Here is an 18,547-nt window from a genome sequence, read left to right on the forward strand (position 1 = left end):
CACCCTTCTGCAGAATGGCTCTGCCTTCAAACTACTGTGTTTTTCTCCAACACAATTTCTTTTTGAGGTCTAGTATCTTCTGAGATCCAGTCTCTGGGCTGGGCTTCCTGTGACTAAGAACCTATCTTCCTCCTACACCCTTTTTCCACTACCTGAATCCAAGATCAGTTTGTTGTTATACTAGGTCCCATCCTCCAGGTTTATAGAGTCCTCAATCAAGAACTGCCTGGAGACTTGAGATTAGCCTCTGGCAACTTTTGGTCAGCAAAACCTTCTTGCCAAACCTGAGTTTGGGCCTTGAGCTGCTCTAAGAGAGAAGGAGTGACCACTGTCCATGTAAGAGGAGACTCTCACCATGCGGCCTCACACGAATGGCCATCATTCTGCAGCCCAGAGAAGACAGGAAACGTGATGTGCTGAACTTCAGAGAATTCTATTTCTGTATGGAAAAGAGAAAGGGGTGTGAGAACATGTTTGCAGGTCCGTATCCATCTGTGAACCGGGCAACCATCAAGCTGTGGATTTGCATTTGTACATCTGCCTTGGCTTGGGATGTGAAGGCAGAGAAAAGGGCTATCTGTCTGCAAAGGTGAGGGCATGGGAAGCTTTGGAAGAAGGTGAAAATATTTCTTTTATCTCTTTTTCTGACCTGTTGAATGGACAAGCCATGCCAAACAGGCACTGCAGCTACTGCAGGGTGGTATTGCCTGGCTGGACTAGCTACAGGGCTCAGGTCAGAGAAGGGTGGTTCTTCTGTGGAGTGAATGGGGTGTTTGGCTGGGTAGGGAGGCAGTGGGATGGGTGTTCTTGTGGTGTCACACCATCTGCAAGTGTCAGGGTGTGCCTCAAACTTGTTCACACTCAGCATTGACCTGGTTCTACTCCCACTGTGACCCAGCACAGGTCCTCTAAAACTGGGGCAACCATGTCTGGTTTCATTCAGGTGTTGCTCAGGTCAGCAACTCCAGCTATTTTTCACAAAGTAGTCCATGGTATTTCTACTGTAGACAGACTCCTGCCCCCAGTTTCAAAGTGATCTGTAAACTTGTGTAGACCCTGAGAGCAATATGAGTGATCCATTTGGTTGCCTCAAAGAGGAAGATATGAGTCTTACCAGTATCCCAAGAGGTCCTTTTTGCTCTCTTTTCCCTCCCAGCAATGGTTTGAAACTGGTCCCAGAATGTCTAAGCATTGCTTAAGACCTGACCCCTCCAGACCTGTTTCTGTACTTACTGCTTTATCATAAGCAGGAAGTAAAACGCGGTTTGCTTTTGGTTTTTTTTATTCTTGGCCTTATTAGACTTTTCGATACTCTGGGGCCTTTTCTCAGTCTGACAAGGCAGGCAAGCAGCAGCTTCCTGTGCACAGGTGAGAGAGAGGAGACAGAGACCATGCGCATATGACAGAAACATCTTTGGAGCAGAACTGCCGGGCTGCAGGCACCGCTTCTCCCATGGACATGCACTGAGCCAGGATATCTGCCTTCATCACTCTCCCTTCTTCCCCTCACCCTTCCCCTCACTGTTTGACACCCAGCACCTGCTGCCGCACAGCCTCACGACCCCAGGGACTCCCTTCGTGTGGACTGCTCTGTGCCTGGAGCTGGAAGGTAAAGGGGGTAATGCCAGCTCTCTCCCACATGGGGGTGGCTGATCTGAAAGCATCTTAGAAGGAGTTTCAATCTGACAAACTGCACTTCACCGTTGGGAAGGGCTGAGAACATATTTATCTCTCTGTCTCTCCACAATCCTCTCAAATCATACCCCACATCTCACAACCATGCCGCCTGCTTTCTCTCTTTCTCTCCCCTGTCTGCTAATGTGTTGTCATCAGGTTTTTCTTCCTCTGAACCTAATCTTTTATCACAATGGAAATTGGTATTAAGCTCATGCTGGCCCTTTATAAACCCTCTCTTCACACCCCTCTCGCAGTCCTGGCAAGGTCCAGTGGAGCTTCCATTTTGTTTTCCTCAGCTCTGTCTGAGCTCCAGGGTTGGTGAGAGGTGAGGACAGCTCCTTCTCCTCTCCTGTGGGCAAAGGCTGATCTCAAGGTCCAGGTGACCAGGTGGAGGGGAGAGAGAGAGGTTTGCATGAGAAGACAGTAAGGCCAGTCTGTCTAATATGGAACACGACTGTACAGGCATTGTAAGACAAGGAGGCTCCCTGGATGCCTGGTCTGGATGAGGGCTGCTGCTGAGTTTCCTAATTACAAAGCCCAAATTTTCTGATTCAGCTAAAATCATTAACTTCCAAGGCAGAGAAAGGGTGTACTTGGAGGGGATGATGCACTGTTTGTACACTACTATGTAATATTTTTTTATATGGTAAAGCCTTCACTTTCTAGAACATGGTAAACACTTTCTTCTCCTTGATTCCCCCACCTGTCCCAAACATGCTATTCGAAACCTGCCTCCTAAGCCATGAGCTCTGCAACTAACTTCTGTCAGTTGCATCCAGGGACCCTCTTACTCAGCAAGCACCTAGTTATTTCAGCCCTAGGGTTTACCAAAAAAAGAAGCTCTTCAAAGCGCAAGCTGTGCACAGCCGAAGCAGCACTCTCTACCTGAGTCAGCAGGCAGCCTGAGACAGCGCGCACGGACTGCTGCGCGCTCACTCTCGCGTTTGCAGAGGACAAGAATCCTGCACACAGCCCCTGTGCTGCCCTGTGAACAGCCTCCCTGCTGAGCAGAGCAGCCGAGGCAGGAGAACAGCGAGGTGCTGAGGGAAAGGTGCAGGCTCCGGAGTGGAAGGGATATGAGTTTCTGGACCTACAAGACTGGCACTGCATCCTAGGACAGTGGATGCCTCCTGTGAGATGACATCTCGACATCCTCCTAAGTTCCATTGCTGAGCTGTGTTGTGGGGGTGTCTTCTCTCTTTCAGTGTGTCACCAGTACTGATGAAGCCCTCATTGCTGCTTCTGTCTCACCTCTGCCTGTTCAGCCGCATGCCTCCCTCGTGGGCATCAGACTCAGCACAAGGTAAGAAGCGATTCCTTTCACCTGTGCCAGCTGGGTGAACAGGGAGGGCAGTCAGCCAGGGCAGTGTGTGCCACACGTATGCTGCTGTGCAATGTTTGTGTTGTAATGTGCAGCCAGGGGAGGTTGCAATATTACATGTCTCTGATGAGCACATCAGCCTACAAAGATATAGAGAAATGAGTGGCACTGTCTTTCTTACATGGACGTGCCAGCAGAGGATTCAGTCAGTAGTTTGGGATGGGGCAGCATTGTCTGGGGTGATGATTAATGCCAAGCATCATTGCTAATTGAGCCACATTGTTTCTGTCTCTTCTCTGCTGGCAGGTGCCTCCAGCCTCACTTGTTGGTATGACTCTCGGGCAGCTCTCTTCTGCGACTGGGACCCGGGCAGGGACCTGGCTGAAGCACCGTGCCAGCTGGAGATTTTATCAAAGAAAGGCTTTTGTGACAGGTGGGTGACTGGAGAGACTGAGGGAAAACAATGCCACTTTACAAAAATGTAGGCTTCCCCCTCTCAGGCCAGGTATAGTGGAGAGAGCTGAGGTGTTTTGTCTTGAACTCTATATCTTCATGTGGGCTGAGATGCTGGCAGCCACTGCTCAGTGTTTGCCATCTGACAGTCCCAAACTGTCTAGCACAACCCATCTTCCAGCTCCATGGCTCTATCTGAACTTCACTTTTCAAAAAGTTCTTCTTCCTTGGCAGACACCCTGGGGACTGAAAGGCATTTTCAATGGAAAATGAGGATGTATAGAGATGGGGCTGGAGAAGGGTGGAATTGAAGTTATACAGAGACCATTTGGCGATTGCCAGGACGAGCTGAGATGTTGCGTTTTGAGTAATAATGAGAGAAGAAAAATATTGTCCTTCTTTCTCTCCCCTGGCTCTTTCATCTCTTCCAGTTCATGCTGTTTTCCTCTTCCATATACCTGCCAGCAGAGGGGAGGTGTTTGGCCAGTACTGCACTGGGGGCTGGCTGAGTCTCTGTCATCTCCAGATAGGACGTCTGCAGCCAAGAGGCTTACCAGCCAAGCCCAGGACTGCCCTGGGTGCCTGCCTTGAGGACAGGCTCAGTGTGGTTCTGTCACTGGGTGGGTTATTTGTCACTGTCATAGAGGCACCTCTAGTTGGGTTAGATTGACAAATATCTTGGGGCTGGTACATGTCCCTAGAAAGCTAAAACACTGATGTTGCTCCATGGGTGTGAATCAGAGATTGTGGCTGGAACTGGGGCTGGATGTGGAACCCTCCCCACTGTCAGTGAGTCCCAGGCCTGATCTGACCTTAGAGCTGGAAGAGGAGCCTCAGTCAGATGCTGCCCCAGCTGCAGCCCCAGAGATGTTCTCCGCCCTGCCACACCCCACGCCAGAGCTCAGCTGGGGCTCTCTTGTCAGGGTAGAAGAGAGGTTTTGATGTAGTGCTGCCGCTTGAGGTGTACTGTCCTTGCTGACTGAGATGTGACCTGGCTCAGATGGTGCATGTCACTGAGTATCTGAGATCCTACAGCACTGTCAGCGTCTGGAGGGAGACCTGTAAAGCCTAGAGGGGCTGAAACAACAGGCATCTGTCTTCCAGGGCCGTGTTGCTGTAGGTGAGTCTGGGCTCTGTATGCCCTCTGATATCAACAGGAAGCAGAGACGATAGGAAGAGGATTTTGTGAAATCTTTGAAACTGGAAATCTGCTGTTATCTTTGCCTTGAAATAACTGGGGTGCATTGACTTCTATGTGCCAGCACATAAAATTTGTCTGAGTGATACAATGGGGAGAGAAAGTAGGATTAAATATTTCCTGTAACCTGTTCAGCAAATACAGTAGAATGTAAAATGCTTTGAAAGCCCTTTAGTATTACACAGTGTTTGACTAACTACAAAGCTATAACTTTCCAGCTATAGCTTTCCATTGGAGTCACATCCCTCATCTGAAAAACCCAAGAAGCACTGCAAGTTACCCAAGGCAGAGCATATGACAGGACTGAGGAGATGCATCAAAACCTTCAACCAAAATGTTAATGTGAGTAATTCATCTGCGATGTCCTGGCTAAGGACAAAGGATTTACATATGCATTTTGGGTGTATAAACAGTGCAACATCCAGGGGTAGTATAAAAAGGCCAAACCTAATCCCTGAGTCCAGATCTGGGATGGGGCTTGGTGTGTATTGTTGATATAGGTGCCTCCCGCGGGTTCCCCTGCAGGAGGGATTGGCTTCATTGTGAGCTGTGCTGACACGTGCAGAAGAGCTGCAGGACAGACAGATCATCAGCAGTGTCCCATGTCTCAGTCACCTGTGTTTGGCCCAAATCTCTTCCTCTGAGGAGGGATGGGCAGCACCACCAGCTCTGAGGTCACCTCTTGAACTCTTTTTCCTAGAAATTATCAATACCACTTTCCAGATAATTAGCTACTGTGAAATGTGGTTAGATGTGTCTAATGCAAGATGCAACAGCAACACATCACTGGAGCTAATGGTGATGCAAATCTTCCACCTATTATTCTTTATTTAAATCAGTCTTATTTTGGATCCATTATGTACTTCCTTCAGTCATATCCAGTGTCATTGCAGTTCCCATGTTTTCAGAAAACACCCACCCAAATTTGAGCTAATATTTTTATTGGTAAAGTCACAACCAGTTCTAATGACAGACAGGCTTTCATACATTTGCATATCATGTGCAAAGACAAATTGCAGGGTTGGTACATAGCTCCAAAATCTTTTCTTTCTAATCAAGCTAATTTCTCTGTTGCTTATTCAGTACTGTATGATGTATGTGGCCCTTCAGCATCACTGCATTTCAAGTGTCAAGTTTAATACTAATGCGGTCTCAGTTTTACCAGGGAAGATAAAATGTTCTGGTAAAAATAAAATTTCTCAATAAATATAATCCATAGAGAGTAACTTTTTCTCCTGTTTAGTCAGCATACACAGGAATACCAAGAAACTAGTGTATCACAATATTTTGTGCCCTTCTTGTCAATAAACAAACAAAAAAAATCCAACCACATGAAATGTAAATTTTTGGTTCCTCACTCACCACTGAGATTTATGCCTTTCTGCCACAAATACTTTCCATATTTATTGTCAAGTATGCCTAATCATCTTATGTGTAGGCAATGCTTAGAAATTTGAATGCTTATTCACAAGGTTTCACTGTCACTAATGGTTAATTTTCCCTGCAGAATCAGTGCTTCACCGTTGCAGACAGTCTTAACTTGTCTGTCCATTGCCACACTGGAGAGAACAAAACCAAAATACCTGAACAAATAAAAAACTTCAAACCATTTGCAAATAGTGAGTACTTATCTGTCTTCTGGTGTCTGAAGCTTCCCCATTCGAGGATAGCTAATTTTCCTTCCTCATCCACTCCTATGCAACACCCACAGCTGATTTTAGGCCTTTGTCTGTTTGTCGCCTGTTACAATGAGCACAATGTTGATTCCTGCCACTGGCTCCTCTGTCACGCAGTGCCATGCCAGCCACACCCTGTCCTGTCCCATGTCTGGCTTCAAACAGGTCATGATAGTTCAGCTGCCCTCATGAAAAATGTGTGCTGCAGGAAGGACGGAAAGTCTTGCTGCTCTTCCTCTGCCCCCCTCTAGTTATGTGCTCCCACCCTTCTTTAAGACAGCTTTGGCATGTTTCAGTCTTTGCTGAAAGGATTCAGGTCACTAAGCCAGAAGAAAAACATCTGCTAGGGACATTGTTTTGCTGGCTGTGTGAGTTTACCCATCTCAAGGAGATGTCCTGCTGCTGAGGGGCTTGGTGTGCAGTCCTGTTACGGACAGAGTATGGGGACATCAGCCCTGCTTCTTATCTCTTTCCAGTAAAGCTGAGGCCTCCAGGAGACCTTCAGTTGGTTAACATAACTGAAAACACCTCCAACCTAACATGGAGCCTGAATATTTCCTCTCACTATTTGGATGGGAAGCGGGAGTACCAAGTGCGGTTCCGACACGTGAGTCAGTCCTGGGAGGTGAGTACAGAGGGGGAAGCTGGGATATGTTTCCATGTGAGTCCTGGAGAATCCTGGACTTGTTTATGTCCCCCAAGACCTGCCCCTGGGCCTCCTCTCAGGATGTAAGCAGTTTTGGTGAAGCTGGAGGGAGGATGACAGCCCCTGCCCTTTTATCTGTGTCACCTGCTGCCAGTGTTTGGTGATGACAAGGAGGCAGATGGGGATCCTATTTTACTTAGTGCTGTCACAAAAAAATTTAGACAGTTTCAGGACAGACCTGAAAGGTATGGGAAAAGCAAAGCAAAGAAGAATTTTCCTTCAGGGTGAACAAGCCATGCACGAGGTATAAGGACTTGAGACAAGTGTTCTCTGAGGGTTTTGAAGAAGATGGGTATGTGAGGCTGTAAACCAGGGTGTTAATGATGTTCTAAATTTGCCCTACTCCCAGGAGGCTGCAAACTTGCCCATTGAGCAGGATCAGATGTGGGCAAATTTTGAGAGACTCTCACCCAACTCTAAATATGAAGCGGCTGTCCGTGCAAGGCCAAGTGCCAGGAGCGACTACAAAGGCGTGTGGAGTGACTGGAGCAAGCCGGTCCTGTGGAGGACACATGCTGACCATAAGGGTAAGTCAGGTAGTCTGACCTGGAGGGGAAAATGGGGACTCAGGGCAAACAATGTAGAATGGTCAAAACAGGGTGAGAAGCTGAAGGAAGATGTGTAGGGAGAGCTGTGTTGACCAAAGAGTAATAATAGAAAGGTTGAAAACTGTCCCTCCTGATCAGTTAGGTGAGATCATCTCAGCATCACAGCTTAAGGGCAAAGACCCCCTGACCCCAGAAAATCCTCTCTGACTTCCAGAAGCCAGGCAAAATGCACAAGGTATAAAGCAGGGACTGCTTCCCCAGAGCAGTAAGGCCAGATGTCTAACCAGCAGATGCAGTGGCCAAGATTGGCATTTTCCCAGATGCTAATGTTACCTGGGAACATTCTCCCAGCTTCCTAAAATGGCCCAGTTTACTGGAGGTATTGATCAGTGAAATGCAGTGAAACAGCTCTCAGCTCCTGAGCTGAGGAACACCAAGCTTGGGAAGCAAAGTCTCATGGAAACTGGGAGAGACTTACTGACTACAAGCATGGTAAGACTCTTTCAAAAAAGGTCTGCTGAGATCTGCATCAGTCACTGTGTGAACTTCCAGCCTTGGAAGAAAGAGCCCTCCAGTGAGTCGGTGGCTGTGGCCTCTATTTCCAAAAAATAAGCAGGTAGAGGTTATTCCTTCTCACGTTGCCCCCATCCTGCCTCTGCTCAACCCCTCCCTGTTGTTCCTGGTCTTGGTACAAACAGAGGAGCTATGTTTAGAAAGGGCACTGTGTTGCTGTGGCGATCAAATTTTGACAGTGTGTGATGTCAGTGAATAGGATACAGCCGCAACCAGTTGTCATAGCAACCAAGACCCAAAGATAACCAGGGTACCAGAGGCAGAGGAGACAAAGTGATCTGAGTAGCATCTCAAGGACAGGGAAAGAAAGAATGTGCTAAAAATGTTCCCTCCGTCTTTTATTTTGCTCTGTTCTCTCCTAACTGCTCCGGAGATTCTCTGCATGACCAGGCCGAGGGACACGAGGGGTGGGAGGAGATGAGGGGCAGGCAGAGGAAACAGGCACAGAATAGCAAGACCAAGCAAAGGTGCACTGGGGAGATATGCGTGAAAGAGACAGATTAAGGAATGTTTGAGATGATGCCAAACAAGCCTGAGGAGTGCTGGCAGCCCTGGCAACGTGGGAGCCCAGTCTCTTTGTTCTAACCCTACAATCCAAGTACTAAAATACAGTGTAAAGTTGTAACCTTCCTAGCCTCCTAACGCTTTCCTACACTTCCCCAAAGAAAGAAGCCAGTCCCTTGATCCCTAACCTTCTCTATCCTTATCTTCTTGCCTTCTCAGAGACCTGTGAACCCCATGACTCCCTCTCCCCACTGACCATAAATGCTGTTTCAAGCCTCCAACCCCACTTTAGCTGGTTTTAGGAGTCCCTGCTTTCCTTAGCAATGAAACAGGTTGGTGGACACCTCAATTAGCAGACTGTGCCACCTCATCTGTGGCCACCCCTAGCTGTGGCGCTGTTATGACCAGGGAGTTCAAGTTTTGTTTGTTCAGCACAAATTATCTGTTAAGCAATGCTTAGATTCTGAAACCCATATCAGCTCAAAGGCATCCTACACAACACAGCAGAACTCACATATACTGGCCTGTATATTAAAATTCTAGATAATATTATAATATTATATAAAATTATAACAAAGGCCCACTTTGATCGCCTTGAACAGCCATGAAAGGGCTGCAGCTTCTACCTACAGAATCCTGGTTAGATTTTAACAGCCATTTCCTCATTCTTTCTCATCTTGCAGGAACATCCCAGCCAGTCCTGCCAGTTCTGATAGTGAGCACTTTCATCTTTGTGATCATTGGGACCGCCTTCCTCATTAACTTACGCACCCTGAAATGGTAATTGAGAATTAAGTTTACGTCTCTGTTCCTCTCCTGTATCTTGTGGGTATTCTCAAAACTCAGATTGTTTTTCACCTGGTGATGCTCAGGATAGAGATGGCTTTAAGCAAACTAATTTATGGTTTATAGCCCAAACTCCTGAGACTGATATTTGCCTGTGGAAAAATAACACCATCCAAGACGATGTGGTTTCACCAGCACTGTTGTATTGTGCCATTCTCCTGTGACCCGGTACCATGCCCTGGCTAAATTTAAAACAGCTGCCTCAGCACATCTGTTACCCAGGGGTTAGAGTGGTGTTTCCTGGCAGGGGTGCATCAAAATTGCCTCTTCAAAAGCAGGTCACCAGGTTGGGAACTCTCCCTGTAGCGAGGACCAAGCAAGCCTGGTTACCACTTCCTTCTCATTTAAACATTCCAGCAAGAGCTCAGGCAGGATGAGATGACATTGGGCCTGCAGGCAAAACTGCTGGGTGAGGAGCACAATTCTTGTTCTCCCTGGTCTGTGCAGTCCTCACACACTGATAAAACCCACATGATGCTTCAAGACCTCTTTGCCAGTGTTTCTACCCAGACACTACTTTTATTAAGGACTGAAAGTGTCTCACAAGGTTACTCAACACAATAATAGGAACAGTGACCTCTCAGCTTGGCAGAAGGTTAGAAACAGTCACAGGTTTTCTCATCTCAGGTCAGGGGTAAAGAAGCTGATATTCATGCTGATATTCATGGCAGGGAGCAGGGACAAACATTCTCAGGGATGAGGCTGCAGAGGCTGGATGGTTTCTTTGTAAGGAAAGACAGAGAACCATGCTGAGGGACGACTGATACTGAGAAAGTCACCAGTCACTATTTTACCCTGAGTCACTACACAAAGTTGAGGAAGTGCTAGATGCAGAGCACAGAGGGAATTAAAAAGGCCTCCTTTCTCCACAAAGTATAATCAACCTAGGGGAATTGAGTGCAGAATAATGCTGAGGTAAGATGCAAGGAAGGATTAGACATGCATGAATAAAAATAGCATCTGCAGTGATGTAAGGTAGTTTATATGCAAGAGCTAGCAAGCTCTGATACTTCAGAGAGTACACCGATTGCCTCCAGAGGTCAGGAGGGTTTTTCCTTACAACATCCTACAGCAAAGCTTCAGCAAAGGGATGACAAGATGATCCAACCACCCTGAGAAGCTGAGGAGCAGCTTAGATCACTCCAGGCTGCCTCAGGATGACAACACACTGGTTTCAAGCAAAGAGAGGCCTCTGGACAATGCAAGGCATACTCACTCAGATGGCTTGCACAGCCAGTGTGCCCCAGCTATGCCATGCAGCATGCATCTGGGAGGAAAGAGAGCTGTGGCAGAGCTTTCCCAGTGATGGCCCTGCTCAGGCCACATGGTCCTGAGCCATTGCGGTGATAGCAAAACAGAGAAAAATCAGCGCACAGCAGCAGGAACTTGGAAACAAGGGAGGCCTGCTCAGCTTGTCATCAGGACAGGGGCTGAAGGGGGCAGGTGGAGAGGCTAAGGTGACCGGGCAAGGCAGGGAAGAAATCAGAAAAACCAGGGGTTGTCTTTCCCCAGGGAAATGGCTGGGGGAAATGTATTTTCCAGTGCCAGGTTTATCTGTCTCACCTCTGTACATCTCGTGGCTCAGTAGTGCCTCTCAGACCACTCAAGAGGAAGGACAGACCCCAGGCTCAACTTTACCTCTTCCCCCATGCCAGGGCAGTACCTGTGAATTGCAGGGCACTCTTTCACCCCCACCACAGTGACAGTGATCAGGACCAGGCCCTGCTTCATTTGTCCTTCTCATTGTTTCTCCTCAAGGTTTAAGAAGATCCTGAGGATTCACATCCCAGACCCTGAGAAGTTTTTTCCCCCGCTTGTTTCGGTTCACGGAGGTGACATTCAGGTATGGGGCTGGGGATGGGACCAGAGTGGGGAGAAATGGGGGAAAGGAGCACCCAGCTGCACATGCCCAGGACAGATAGACTACCCATGCACACACAATATATGCACCAGTAGCACCAGCTGCTGGGTTCTCTGCTCAAGTTCTGTTTTCTGACCTTCTAAAACGTGACATGCAGCCGAGGAATCTCTAATTACAGAACAAAGAAATGGCAAACCACACAAAGCACAGCATCCTGCTCCCATAATCAGCAGCCTGAGAGACAGCAAGGGACCTGCAGGAGGGGGCTTGGCCTCTCAAGATCCCCCTCCCTCCCATTTCAGTGCCCCCCTGCTTGCCCTAGGCTGCCCAGCTCTTCCCCAGATTTCCTGCTGTGAGCTTCTCCTCTGCTCCTGTTGTGAATTGCCATCACACTGGATAGCACTTAGCTATTCCTTGCATTCTTGTCAGCTTCCCTTCTTTTCCCACTCCACTATTCCCCTCCCCTAGGCTCTCTGTGAGTATGGGCACCTGCAAGGAGACAATTACCACTCTGTGCAGCATTAAAGGGAGCGTCAGATGCAAGACGTGGGAGGTGATCCCAAGGGGCATCTTGCTTTAAGAAGGATGGAAACAAACTGCAGAGGGTTCAGAAAGAGCAAAGCTTTGGAAAAGCCAAGTTATAAAAATACTTAGAAAGCTTAAACTACAGGGAAAGAGTACAAAGTAGGGGGATGGGGTTGTGCACTCAAGACACTTTATCAGTGCAGAAAGAACTTGAAAAATTTGCTTTACAAGCCATAAAGGCAATGGATTTGGGTGTTATTGAAACCAGTTTATTTTTAAGGATAATGATGCACTGGAGGATGTTGCTCATGTTGACTGTGAAAATTAGGCAGAAGGGGTCTGGAAGAGCATTTTAGACAAGAAATCTGCATATGGCCATGTGGATATATCAGAAGCTGTTCAGCACCTAGGAATAGATTACATGAGATACACCTCAATACTGTTTTCCATGCTTCACTTCATCTTATGGTCTTGTAAGGAGTTTTCCTACCTTTTTTATTCCCTTTGATTCATTTTAATTCTCCATCTTAAATTCGCTGCTTCAGAAATCTCAAAACATAGGCTGACAAGATCCACTCTTAATTTTAATGTGACAGAATGACATACTCTCTCTGAAAATCCTGCAGATGAGACATCATGAATGGGAATTTCCCTCCCCACCATCGCTGGTAACCCTTGCTTGGACAGAAAAGAGGTCACTTGATTGCTGTGGCCAGTCAGTAGATGAAACCTTTGGTTCCTCTCTGAGTGCTATACTTTGATAGTCACTGTCTCTCTCTCTCTCTCTCTCTCTCTCTCTTGTGTTTCTTCCCCACCAGAAATGGCTCTCCTCCCCATTCTCCACATCTTCCTACTGTGTGAACAGCACAATCCCAGAGATCTCCATGCTCGAGGTGATGCAGAAGAATGACCAGGAATCCCGGTTTCTACTTTCCAAGGGAGCCCTGACTCCTGATCCTCCCAGAGAAACCAGTGTGCACTCTGGATCCAGCTGCTTCACCAACCAAGGCTATTTCTTCTTCCACGTTTCCAACTCCTTTGAGGTTGAGCCCTGTCAGGTCTACTTCACCTACGAGCCTTTTAGCCAGGAGGGCAGTGGCAGCAAGGATGGCGACTGCTACCAGGCTCTCCCCTCTCCAGACCTCTGCACACTGGCAGAGGACATGCATGTGCTGCCCAACAACTTCTTTCACTGTATCGAGGCAAGCCAGGGCTCCCAAAAGAGCAACTTCATGGAAGAGACAGCAGGTGAAGCCCAGCAGGCCATGGCTGTTCCTGGGGCTCTCCAGTCAAGGGAAGGCACTTCACCAACACCGCTTGTGGAGCAGGATGAGAAGGTGATGGACAAAGCAGCTTCACAGCCGGCTGGGGCCGTGTGCCAGCTGGACACTGACTTTCCTGACCCGCTGGACCTGCAGGACAGCGACACTGTCAGTGTAACCGAGGGGAGCGGGAAGGGGGGCCCTCCAGCTGACCCCTGCCCACCAGCAGCAAATGCTGCCTCTTCCTCCTCCCAGCCTGCACAGCCTCCACCTCTAATGCAAAGACAGGATGAGGAGCCATGCAAAACAGCCTTCTCCAGCCAGGTCCCAAACACTGGTGCCTACCTTTCTCTGAGGGACCTCCAAAGCCAGTACAGCCATTGCTCTGTCTAGGATCTGCCTGGAGGAGACCCACAGGTGGGAAGGGCCACCTCTGCAGGGAAGGCTAGATGGACACTTTCTCTCCTCAGGACATGAATGTAACTTCAGCATCAATCCCATCTGCACTGCTCGCTAATGAGGCTGGAGAAACTCAGCCAACAAGGACTTACCTTCACAAGCAAATCTGTTCTTCTGTTACTACTGCCTCCGATGCCATAGAAACTCCTCACATTTCTCAAGTGACATTCAAAACCTCACTAATTCATTTTTCCCTTCCCAGCTCCCGGTAGGAGACTGTGCCAGCACTTCCATGCTCTGCATTTTGGTGTAAAATAGCACTCAGCTTTGAGGCTGAGCTGGCATATGATCAGTTTGCCTCATACTGGCCTAAAAACCTCTGATGGGACAGAAAAATGCCTGAAGATGTGGATGTTAGATTTTATACAGGGGCCAATAGCACTGCCCAACAGTGCTGGGCTTGATGATGAAATGGATGAAGACATCTCCTCCTGACTGACCAAGGGTGTGATTTTTTTTCTATGATGTCATTACTTTAAGTTTTAATCAGAGATTACATCCTAAGCTATTTGGTCCAGCTTTACACTTTAGACCATAGAGTCTCTAAGGCAGGCTCAGAGCCACAACAGCATCAGCTGTCTAAGCAGTGCAGTGTAAAAAAGAAATCCCCATTATTGAGTTAAAAATACTGGGGAAATCCCCTCCCTCTCTTTCCTCCACCTCTGATGGTGGCAGTAAAAAGAACTCACACAGTTTCCCATTCTTGCTACAATATTTTTCATGAAATCGAAAGCCTTTCTGCCCTGCTGGCAAACTAGAGTTATTTGACTATGATAAGCTGATTGCAGAATAGTTCATCCCACATCCTGTATAAGTGGAAAACATCACAGTAGTGCTGCCCATTCCTTCCACTACTGAAGGGAAACCATTGCCTAATTAGCAGCAAAGATGTGGTGAATAAGCCCAGAAAACGAACCCACGAATCAGCACCTTTACTGAAAAGAAAACCTCAATCCATTGGCAAAGAATGGGGATAGCACAGACTTCGGTTTTCTTCTTCCTCTACATGCCCTGATCTGGCTTAGAAAAAGCCACAGAAGAAAAGCGGTAAGGCAAAGGAAGATCCCTGCATTCACCATTTGTACCATCTGTCCATTTTCTTGCCATATTTTTGGACTTTTCAGAAGTGGGAAAATACCAGCCATGTGCTAAGAGTTCTTCTTATCTCTTAAAAACTCTTCTAAGAGAATTTATACCAAAACTTCAAGGATATTGAACTTGTTAATGCTTCTGTCACAGCTGTGAGTGTCAGCTAGAGCTAATTCTTTCCTATCTCTGCCTGGCCAAGCATTGAGATTCCTGCTCCTACACTGTTACCTGGCATTGCAGTATGCATTCTGAATGTCATTATGAGTCCCAAGTGCAGGGTCACCCACTGGCTTGGATTTCACCTGAAAAGGGCTGTTCAGAGGAGTTGAGCCTACTTGTTATTGGGAGGGCTTTGGGAGCTATTCCTTTCCTCTCATCAGTTCCTTCACCATCTGTCTCAAGACACGGACTGCTCCGTTGTGTCCAGGAGAAAATAGGAGACACAGCTTCCCAGATAGGCAAGTACAAGGCTTCCCAGCTGCTTCCTGTACTTTGATAATCTTCCCAGATGGACTTTGAAAATCCTCCCAGAGACACTGACTCCCTTACCTCTGATGGGCAGTTTGCTATCCTACATGGGCCAAGGATCCAAGCTGCACTGTCCCCATGTAGACTTTCTTAAGCTTTTCTATTTTCCTCCATAGAATCATCAAGGTTGGAAAAAACCTTCAAGATTATCTAGTCCAAATTTTGACTGAATACTGCCATGCCCACTAAACTGTACTGCAAAGTACCACATCTACTTGTTTTCCAAAGATGGTGACTCCACCACTTTCCTGGAGAGCCTATTCCAATGTTTAACCACTCATTCTGTGAAGAAATTTTTCCTGATATCCAGCTTGAACTTCCCCTGGTGCAATTTGAAGTATTTTCCTCTTGATCTATCACTTGTTATCTGGAAGAAGAGACTGACCTCTACCTTGCCACAACTTCCTCTCAGAGAGTTGTAGAGAGCAATAAGGTTACCCTTGAGCCTTCTTTTCTCCAGGCTAAACAGCCCCAGCAATCCCTTAGCTTGTGCTCCAGACCCTTCACCATCTCTATTGCCCTTCTCTGGACATGCTCCAGCACCTCAATGCCCTTCCTGTGTTGAGCATCCCAGAACTGAATACAGGATTTGAGGTGTGGCCTCTGTACAGGGGGATGATCCCTTTCCTGGCCCTGCTGGCCACACTACTCCTGGTACAAGCCAGGATGTCATCAGCCTTCTTGGCGCCCTGGGCACACCTGGCTCGTGTTCAACCAGCACCCCCAGGTCCTTTCCCACTGGGCAGATTTTCAGCCACTCTTCCCCCAGTCTGCAGCAGTGCATGGTGCTGTTGTGACCCTGCTGCTAACAGGACCTGGCACCTTGTTAAACCTCATACCATTGGCTTTGGCTCATCACTCCAACCCATCCAAAGCCCTCTGCACAGCCTTCCTACCCTGCAGCAGATCAAAACTTCTGCCCAGCCTGGTGTCATCTGCAAACTGACTAAAGGAGAGCCCTTGATCCTCTCATCTAGATTTTCAACAGATGTTAAACACATCTGGCCCCTATACTAAGCCTTGTGGAACACCACTGGTGACTGGCTGCCAACTGGATTTAACTCCAATCACCTCAACTCTTTGGGTTGGGCCATCCAGCCAGTGTTTTACCCAGCAAAGAGTACACACATCCATGCCATGGGCTGCCAGTTTCTCCAGGACAATGCTGTGGTAAGATAGTGTAAAAGGTTTTACTAAAGATTAGATAGACACCATCCACAGCCTTTCCTTCTTCTACTAAGTGAAGTTCACCCTGTCATAGAAGGAGAACAGGCTGGCCAAGCAGAACAAACCTTTCCTAAACCCATGCTGGCTGGGCTTGATCCCTTTGTTGTTCTGCACCTGCCATGTGATGGCACTCAAGGTGACCTGTGCCATGATCTTCTGTGGCACTGAGGTCAGGTTGACGAGCCTGTAATTCTCAGATCCTCCTTCCAGCCCTTTTTGTAGATGGGTTTCACACAGGCTAATCTCCAGTCCCCTGGGGCCTCTCTGGCTAGCCAGGACTGCTGATAGATGATGGAAAGTGGCTTGGTGAGCTCTTCTGCCAGTTTTCTCAGTGCCCTTGGGTGGGCTCCATCCAGCCCAAAAAATTTGGGAGTGTCTGAGTGGCACAGCTTGCCACTAACTACTTCCTCCTGGATTATAGGGGGTTTATTCTGCTTCCTGTCTTTGTCTTCTAGCTCAGGGAGGTGGGTACCCTGGGGACATCTGGTCTTTCTGTTAGAGACTGAGGTAAAGAAGGCATTAAGTAGTCTCATCCTTAATGACAATATTCACCTGCCAAATCAAATAAAGGGTGGAGCTTCTCCTTGACCCTCTTTTTGTTATTAATGTATTTGTTATTTTTGATAACAGTAGCTAGATTGAGTTCCAGCTGGACTTTCTTCTTTCTAATTTTCTCTCTGCAGGACCAAACTATATATCTGTACTCTTACTGAGTACATCTTGCTGCTAAGATGAGTACAAAAAAACAGATTAGCTTTTTTTGTAAATAAACAAAATATTAAGTAATCTACAGTGGTTTTCTGTCCTTTGGGTGAGGGGAACTGATTAACAACTTTTCTCAACAGGGAACTAGGTAAAGTTTTGCTCAGACTAATACACCTTTAGCTCTCGTTCCTACTCCCTGCCCCAAGGGACTCAGACTCCTAAAAAACAGAGTGGAGTTAGAGGTGATCCTGTGGCAAGCTCCTGAGGACTGTCCTGCTGGCTCAGTATTTTCAACACACACACACACACACACGCACACACACACACACACACACACACACAACCCCCTCGCTTTTTGTGAAAATGTTGACAGCTTTGGAGCTGGCAAGCTGCTAGCGCAGCTTTCGCAGCCATGCTGGGTGTGATGTGTGACACACCGCGGCAGGAAGCGCTCAGCGTCAGATCTGGCGATAACCGGACCTTGCTTCCAGGAAGACGAGATCATGTGGTCCTGTGTGTGAGTAACGCGGGCTGAGAGTGCCAGAGTCATTACACCCTCAGTGATTTGGGGACCTTTTGGGCTCCCAAGAGCCCTTTGGAAATGTCACACGGGGAGCAGTCACACGCCGTGTTCTCCCCTCCGAGCCCACGCGAGCGCGGCGTGTGGTTCGCAAAGCCACAGAAACACGCCACAGCCATGTCTGCCAGTACCAGAGGCGAACCAAAGCTGAGCAACAGCACTGGGTGGAAAATATTGGTGTGGAAAATATCAAGCTAACAGCCACAGGCACGAGTCCTCTCTTTATCTTAAGCCCAGAAACAGCAAAGATAGCTGTCACATCCCTCATCTCCTTTCCAAGATACCTTGTTCATAAATAGATACCACTCTCAGCCTCCTCCCACATCTCCTTTTTTTTTTTTTTTCTGTGAAAAAACAGAAAGCAAGGGGTACTTGCAGTAAAAAAATTCCTCTGAAGTCAGATCTGATCAAGGGTTTGGGTCCTTGGTTGATTCAAAAGCCTGTGGTAATAGATGTGGTATGCTTACTTAGATAGATCAGATTCAGATTCTACATTTTTCGTTCTGCTGAAAACACCAGAAAATTTAGATTCTTCTTTCCAGGAAAATTTAACTCAAAAAAATAAGGTTTTTGGCATTGAGAAATATCCTCAGATGGGTTCTGACCCACTGTGGCAAGCCCCTCATAGTGTAAACTCAGAAAAGCTATATATAAATACATTTGTGCCTAAAGATGCTACTTGTCCCTCATTATCTGTGGAAATTCTGGTTCAAAGTAACTTTTAAAAGTGAAATAAGGTTTAAATCTCTTGATTCTGAAAGCATTCTCAGTCAAACACTACAGCTTTCTACCTACATTGAATGTTTATC

The 18,547-nt window shown here is 47.4% G+C and overlaps 1 protein-coding gene across 1 annotated transcript; it reads left to right on the forward strand.

Moving 5' to 3' along the window:
• Positions 1–2,606: 2,606 nt before the first annotated feature.
• Positions 2,607–13,955, forward strand: IL2RB (interleukin 2 receptor subunit beta). Its single transcript, XM_054277230.1, has 9 exons — positions 2,607–2,980; positions 3,305–3,431; positions 4,868–4,991; positions 6,157–6,268; positions 6,802–6,950; positions 7,381–7,558; positions 9,340–9,436; positions 11,261–11,345; positions 12,707–13,955. Exons 1-9 carry the CDS (start codon positions 2,899–2,901, stop codon positions 13,541–13,543), a joined length of 1,791 nt encoding a protein of 596 aa, XP_054133205.1. The 5' UTR covers positions 2,607–2,898; the 3' UTR covers positions 13,544–13,955.
• The last annotated feature ends 4,592 nt before the right edge of the window (positions 13,956–18,547 follow it).

The sequence above is a fragment of the Melozone crissalis genome, unplaced genomic scaffold (assembly GCF_028551555.1).
Source record: "Melozone crissalis strain CALT ecotype California unplaced genomic scaffold, PUWL_Pcris_2 ptg000004l_1, whole genome shotgun sequence".
Taxonomy (NCBI): domain Eukaryota; kingdom Metazoa; phylum Chordata; class Aves; order Passeriformes; family Passerellidae; genus Melozone; species Melozone crissalis.

What these genes read in the sequence shown, in the direction of transcription:
- IL2RB (XM_054277230.1), top strand. Translation starts at nt 2,899, where the DNA reads ATGAAGCCCTCATTGCTGCTTCTGTCTCACCTCTGCCTGTTCAGCCGC. An exon ending in GGCATCAGACTCAGCACAAG is followed by an intron (nt 2,981 to 3,304) that starts GTAAGAAGCGAT and finishes CTCTGCTGGCAG; the next exon opens with GTGCCTCCAGCCTCACTTGT. An exon ending in TTCACGGAGGTGACATTCAG is followed by an intron (nt 11,346 to 12,706) that starts GTATGGGGCTGG and finishes CTTCCCCACCAG; the next exon opens with AAATGGCTCTCCTCCCCATT.